Source organism: Lutjanus erythropterus, chromosome 23 (assembly GCF_056507025.1).
Source record: "Lutjanus erythropterus isolate fLutEry1 chromosome 23, fLutEry1.hap2, whole genome shotgun sequence".
Lineage (NCBI taxonomy): Eukaryota > Metazoa > Chordata > Actinopteri > Lutjaniformes > Lutjanidae > Lutjanus > Lutjanus erythropterus.
This window is the reverse complement of record NC_139339.1, coordinates 1,450,820-1,458,319: the sequence shown is the minus strand read 5'-3', so window position 1 is coordinate 1,458,319 and position 7,500 is coordinate 1,450,820. Positions and strand designations below refer to the sequence as shown.

The following is a 7,500-nucleotide window of genomic DNA, read 5'->3' as shown; positions in this document are numbered from 1 at the left end:
GTCCATCCGGGGTTTCCCTCCTCCTCTCTCTGAAAATACTCTGTTACAAGTCCTGCATTAAATAAGTACAGTAATAAATAAATAAGACAAAAATAAAAAATGCATGAGAGGTAAAATAATAAAAATAAAGTATTTAAGTAAAAGTATAACCCAGAATATATACTTCAAGTATTAAAAGTAAAACTACTATTATAAATTTATATATTATGTATTATATCCTTATACTCTCATTAGATCATTATTACAGAATCACGTAAAAACAAGAATTTACTATATTTCAGAGGAAAACATCGTCCTTTTTACTTTAACTGATTACTGTAGTAACTAGTTACCTGCACGTTCAGAAGATGTTCATCAGATCAGATTTAACCAGGTGGTCACTGGTTGTTTTGTAAAATGCAAAGACCTCCCTGATCTGTTTATTTTCCACATATTCTGGACACACCCACCTCGACCATACATCTGTTCTGACAGGAACAGCTGCAGTCTGTGGAGAAGCAGGGAAGAGACACAACCTCACTGAACTGAACAGAAAAGACAACCAAGGTTTGTTCATTTTAATGTTCTCAAATATATTTACATTTATTTAGTATTGAAAATAATTATCTGATAGTCAGTGGAAAAGCTGTTTAGTATTATTAAATATTTCTGTTTTGATATAAAGTCCACTTTGGAAGAAACAACCAAGTAAAGGATCACAAAATTCAAGGTTCAGTAAAAAGAGGTGAGACTAGGGTCAAATTTTTTTTTTAATCTGTACGGAACACAGGATAGCTCCGATTCATCATCATTAAATGTTCTAAGATCAGTTTGACAACAGAGTACAGTACAGTTGATTTACAGAGTTTCCAAATGATAAGATAACCAGCTTCACTAGTTTGTAAAGTAGGCTGACTGCAGTAAATTGTCCCTGGCGTCAGCCCTGCAGCACATCGTTCTTTTAAGTCCCAGGGTTCCGTTGGTCAAACTCAGCAATGGAACCACCTCGGTACTGTCGTCCCTATGAGACTGGCCTCCATCAGTCATGTTAGGGCGTGTTTGGTCGCCAGTCCAGACTTTTTTGGAATAGATGCTGTACATTAGAGTGTTCTCTTTTCTTCCTCTTCCACAGGTCATGTCCGTCAACTCCTCATCCTCCCTCAATGTCACCTTCGTCCCGCCTGTCTCTAATTTCTATGTAGAATGCCTGGCATCCATGGCGAGCAACATCATCTTTACGGTTTACACCTTCACTAATGTCCTCTTCCTCCTCCCTCTCTTCGTACTCATCCTCTACATGGGTTTCCAACGATGGAGGCATCAGCAGTCAACGAGCCACTCCGACTTCTTCACCTACCACACCGTCGCTATGGAGATCGTAGTCGTCCTTGGATCATTCGTCTATATGTTGGGCATCTACATTAATAGTGTGACGATATTGACGATTGGGATGTTTGTATTCTGCGTTCATTTCCCTGGACAGACTCTGTTTCACCTCCTCACCTGTGTCGAGCGTTACCTGGCTGTCGTTCACCCCATCCTCTACCTGCGCCTGCGAGAAACAGGCGGGGTCAGGATCAGAAACGTCAGCGTTGCGTGCGTTTGGCTGCTGTGCTTTGGTTGGATGGGTGTAACAAAAGTCTACATGCCGGGTTTTCCTCTTATCCCACTGTTCTGCATGTTGACCGTCTCAATAATCGTCATAGTTTTCTGCTGCCTTTCTGTCCTCCGTGTCCTGACTCATTCGGGGCCGGGGGAGGCGGGCGGCAACAGGGAGCGGGTTGACCAATCAAAGCGGAGAGCTTTCCACATTATCAGGGCTGTAATGGGAGTGTTGTTGTTGAGGTTCATCGGGCTTCTGGTTTGTTTTGGCTTGTCCTACTTGCAGTGGATTGGTAAAGATTTGTGTGCAGTGATGGATTCTGGGATCTTTCTGACTGTTCCCAGCAGCCTGGTTCTGCCTCTGCTGTTTCTGCACAAGACAGGGAGACTGACATGTTGCAGACACAACACTGAATCAGGGTAAGAAGTAACGGCCCTTTTACACTGGACAGAACCCACTAACCTGTTGACTACTCTACTCTTCTACTATGGTTAATTATTTCCTTGCGAGGCAGCTGGATTCACAGAATCCATGTGAGGCTCCAAGTTTTCTGTTCGTGTGACACCAGAGTCGGTGTGAGCCAATCAGCGACTGGCAGCTGTGACCGAGTTTCTAGACTCTCCCATTATTTTATTATCTGAAAGATTTTATAATGAAGAATGTTGGATTTTTTATTGTCACTAACTTAAAACAAACTCCTCAAAACCACAAAAATGCTGAGAGCCGAACACACAGACACGTTTCTCTCAGTGGAAATTGCTTAATTTTAGCGGGATTAGCCTCATTTAAAAAAAAAATACTGCATATACAAACTAATTTAGGTGTAGGTAATATATTTTCATATTTTTTTCAGAAATGTCCCTTGGTGCTCACTTTCGGTGATTACTAAATAAAAACACACAAGTCAAAACAAACACCAAGAGTATATTGATTTCTTAGTCAAAATGTGCCACAGTGTCTGTGTGGTTCTGTGTTCTCCTGTGCTCAGGTTCTGCCCCTCCCCCCTTGCAGGTTGCAGTGATTGGCATCAGGTGCAGCTGCTCTGCAATCAGGACCTGGTGCTTAAAAACCTGCAGAGTGCAGCCGATCAGGGCCAGAGGGCCATTCAGCAGAGGGAGGTCTGCAAGTCTGCAGTCTAATCCTGCAGCAGTGGGTTAAACTACTCGTGGTGGTTGACAAGTGTTTTGCTTGCGCTCTCAGCTAATGAAGTCACTTGTCTTTGTGTTTCCTGTCCCTTTTTTACCTCCATGGTTGGCGAGGGCACTTGTTTGGGCGCCCCCATGTGCTTTGTTCGTCCCGCCAGCTAGCAAAGGCGCTCGTTGTTTTCTGTGTTTCTTGTTAGCCTCCCTGACTAGCATGGACACTTGTTGTCTTTTGTGTGTGTCTGTTGAATTTAGTAGGTTAAGTTAACCCATTTTTATTTAATTTGTTAACTTAATTTCACACAATTTGTTAATAAAAGAACCTTTGTTTACACGTTTGTCTCAGCTTTACTTCCTTCCTATTTCTCCCGGTTAAATTTATTTCATGTCACCCCCCTCATCCTCGAGTCCAACTGAGGGGTCGCAACAGTTGCTGTATATTTGAGGTGTTATATTAATATTTGGGTTGCTGTATGTTGTTCTCTGTATTCAGGCTCAAATGTAAATAAATCAGAAATAAGGATATATTTAAAAAAAAAAAAAAAAAAGCTTAGTCTCAAGTATGTGTTTTATTTGTATTCTAACATTTAAAAATCTTATATAATTGTATTTTGAGGATATCATCATTTCTCTGTACTTTGCTCTCTGCAGTTTTTGAATTTTTTTCGCTGAACATCATTGAGAAGAATTAGATTAGAGTCTATTTTACTATTTTATAATTATTGTTTTTGAAGCATTTTTTATTATTATTTTAAATTAATGGATGGATCTGTGTTCCATGTTTCCTGGGTTGATTCTCTGACCCGCCCAGTCTCTGTTTGGTCTGTTTTCCTGCCTGTTGTTTATCTGGTTGTTTGATCTGTTTCTACTGTAAAGCTGAAAATAGTAAACCGTATCTGCTGCATCATGTGTCTGTATTTGTTTCCAGCTTCATGTTACTGGTGATTATTAATTTTGACAGAATCTAAATTAATAGTTCTGGTGTCTGAAGGTCTGAACTCTTTCTCATCATGAATGTCAGTGAATCACTCAGGTTGTTATGAACGATGATAAACGATAGAAAATGATTTATTCTGTAATTTGCATGAACTCTGCACTGCTGCCTCTGGAAACCAAACATTAGTTTAGTTTTGCATTTGTTCTCGTCTCTGTGCATGAAGCTGTCACAGAGTTATGATTCATCTGAGAGATTTATTGTTCTTCTTTCTAGATCTTCATGAGGACGGATAATGTCCACGATGTCCTCACTGATCTGATCATGTTACTCAGTGCTCCGGTACATAAACAAGTCAAAGTCCAAAGAGGCAACAGTAATGAGAATAAATAAATCTACAGTAAAATAATGTGGCTACATTTTATCTGTGTGCATTAATAAAATAATTAAAACAGACAAAGTAGCTCAGTTACTTTCCCAACTAATTACTCTTATAAGCAGTAATGGGAAAGGTAATTCAATTACTTTTTGAGAGATGGAACTAAATTTCAGTAACTTGGCCACTTTGATTTTATTTGGGTTGCCAAATAAATAAGACCATGAGAAATTCTACATATTTAAGATTTTTTCTTTTTTATCAACAGTACAGCTTTTATAAAGTATTTAAGATGTCTACTTATGCACTTATTTCTGTCTTATTTATTTGCTTATTTTTTATTATAAAGTATTTAATATGTGTATAAGCATTTAACATAATATGATGCCTAAATTGTCAGGATTGTTTCTTCCAACATAATTAAAAAATGAACTCTTCCCAAAATTTATTGATAAGGTTTACTGAGGAAGAAGGAGAAGGAAACCTGTATTTTTGGTTTTGGGGTGAACTGACCCTTTAAGACACTGGATGAGCATTTCTTACCGTCTGCAGAAGGTAAATACTTGCTTTGAAGGCACAATAATCGCATCACCAGTGAAACTGTGTGGATTTTCCCACATTCTTTTATCAAGCAAATTCTTCTGCATCAGTTTATCATGTGAGCTTCATGAACTAATATCTGTCAACACACACATTTACAACTGAGAGTCATAAGTCATATTTATTACTTAATTTGAATACAGTAGCGTCATTACAACACACCCTTCTTTATTATCACACAACATATATTAAACCTGAAAATACATTTCCAAATAAATAGACACAAAAATCCATCAAAGAGTCCATTAATATGTGCAACAGGCAGGATTCAGATGACTTATGTAAGAAGACAGGTGTTTTGTAATTTGAATTGTAATTTTTTTTGCAGATATTCTCTTTTTGCAGCTTCTTAACCTTCAGTATTTGATGCTGCTCTTTGTCAGAAATAGTAGTGAAATGAATATATTTGGTTTTAGAGCTGTTTGTTGCAGAGGACCTTGGACTGTGGAAAACTATAACAAGCATTTTTCAAAAGATTTCTCATATTTTCCAAACAACACAATCTAGAATATTATTGTTGGATAAATCAGTACTAGCAACCAAAAACTATTCACTAACAACTACAAAAGTATATCACACCAATTCCAAAATACACTCTTTCACCAAATACCTAGCAGGATCATGGCATCCTGCTCGATGACCTTGGTAAATAAAAGAGAAACCACCCAGAACACCTTAGCAAACACATAGATGGATAACTTCATTAATCCCTGGAGGGAAATTAAATTGTCACAGCAGCAAAAGTGCATGCAATAAATACAACGACAAAATGCAATAAATTATAATAATGCAACAAAATACACAAAATAGAAACGACGAGTACGCAGGATGCACAAGGTACACCCAGTGTCCATAAATACATAATAATAAATACCCAATCAGCAACAACCCCTGCAGTACATGAGCAGGTACCCAGAACAACACTGCAAACACTTTCTAACCACCTGCTAACACTCTAGAAAACATCTAACAAAGACGAGTAAACACAAGCGAATTTACCAAAAACATTTCAGCAACCTGCTCTGAATATCACACGACTATAATCTCCTGTATCTGATATAAATAACCGTGCATGTTTCAGATATCGCCCAAGATACTCTTAATCCTCCGATCAAATTTACCTTGTTCAAACGTAATCTGTTGCTCATCTTTGCTCACTATTAAAACACCTGCATGACAGTTTTCCCGCCCTGTGCAGGTAGAGCAGCGGTAACACCAAGCTGCTGGGCAGACTGAACCAGAACACAGGCGACATCATCACACATCTGACACTGCGGCGCAGCACAGCGTACACGGAAACAGCAGCGAGGAACCCTGCAAACCACAACCACAGCATCACCAGTATGACCATGATGGTGATGAAGGCCTTTTGCTTTGACAGGTGGACTCGCTCCTTGTCCTGACCGCCGTCCCCCGGCCCCGGACGATTCAGAACACGCAGAATGGAAAGGCTGAAGAAAGAGACGACGACTAAAGAGAACAGCAGAAGGCAGGAAAATGATGCGGTGGTAAAATTGGCAAAATTGTGTTGAGGCAGATTTGACGCACCACTCCACACTAAGCACAGCAGCCAAACACACCCAATGCAGCCGTTTCTGATCCTGACACCGCGAGCCTTTCTCAGCCCGAGGTACGTGACGGGGTGGACGACGGCCAGGTATCGCTCCGCACAAGTCAGGAGGTGAAAGAAGGTCTCTCCATAAAAAGTGACGGAAGAAAGCCAGCCCCCGACTTTACCCATCTCTGGGAGGTCAGCGGAGGAGCTGCACCAGAAGAGGGCCAACCCCAGGCCCCAGATCAGGTCCATGGCAGCCATGTTGTAGGTGAAGATGTCAGAGTGGCTCGTTGCGGTGAAGGAGCGCTGCTGCCGCCATCGTTGGAGACCCAGATAGAGGACGAGGATGGAGGGAGGGAGGATCAGGACGGCTCTGGTGATGCTGAAGGCAGCGCCGATTAACAAACTCATTGTGAAATTGGTGCAATCGAAGAGAACTGAATGAAGGGAGGAGTTGGAGAGGGAGGAGGAGCTGACTGACATACCTGCTGCATAAAGATGGAGGCCTGAGAAGGAGAAGAAAAAGATGTACTGAGCTGGAAATCAACTTCTGAACCAAAACCAGTGACACAGCGCCTGCTGTTGGCAGAAAATCATGAGCTACTGGGCAACAACTTTGAACACCTGTTCAATTTTTTAACCCTTTAAAACTGAACTTTCTTTTGTCCAGCCTGAATTAAAACAAGCGGACTACTTTTGATTGTTACACCCCAGTGATGAATATAGATCTAAAGTATTTCATTTCTTTGTTGGACATCTAGACTACTTCAGCAGTAGAGACACATGGTAATTAAGGATGCACCAATCAACCGTCCAGAGACTGGAACCAGCTGCGTGACTGACCCTGACTGGTGACTGGCCAATCAGCATCACATATCCGTTCTGCAGGATGGTCACGTCACGCACACAGCACTCATCCAGACTCATTAAAGTTCTGCTTCTGTTAGTCTCACGGCAAATTTCACAAAATTCTGCAGCAAATTTCACAAGATCTCGTGAGTTTGTGTTCCCTTTAGTACATAAACTCAATATAATATTATAGGTCTAAGGCCTATATAAGAATAAGGCCTGGCTGTAACCTGGAGGACGTTTGGAGAAAATGTAAAATAATATTTAATGAATAGTCAGTGTTTTGTTATGAACATCCAATTTAATTTTACAGGAAAATGGTGTCAATTATAATTCCTGAAAAGACTGAAAATCAGAGGTCAAACCCTTAAAAAAAAATCTGAATCGGCCTATAAAATTGTAATCTGTGCATCTCTAATGGTAACATCCACGGAAAATGTGGAATTTTAGAGTCTACACACA

At 40.3% G+C, this 7,500-nt stretch overlaps 2 protein-coding genes across 2 annotated transcripts; one reads left to right on the top strand and one right to left on the bottom strand.

Moving 5' to 3' along the window:
- The first annotated feature begins 1,114 nt into the window (after positions 1–1,114).
- LOC146305200 (uncharacterized) lies at positions 1,115–2,005 on the top strand. The gene has a single exon (XM_084712098.1). It carries the CDS (start codon positions 1,115–1,117, stop codon positions 2,003–2,005), a length of 891 nt encoding a protein of 296 aa, XP_084568224.1.
- A 3,773-nt stretch (positions 2,006–5,778) lies between these two features.
- Positions 5,779–6,672, bottom strand: LOC146305199 (uncharacterized). Its single transcript, XM_084713051.1, has one exon. It carries the CDS (start codon positions 6,670–6,672, stop codon positions 5,779–5,781), a length of 894 nt encoding a protein of 297 aa, XP_084569177.1.
- Between the last annotated feature and the right edge of the window lie 828 nt (positions 6,673–7,500).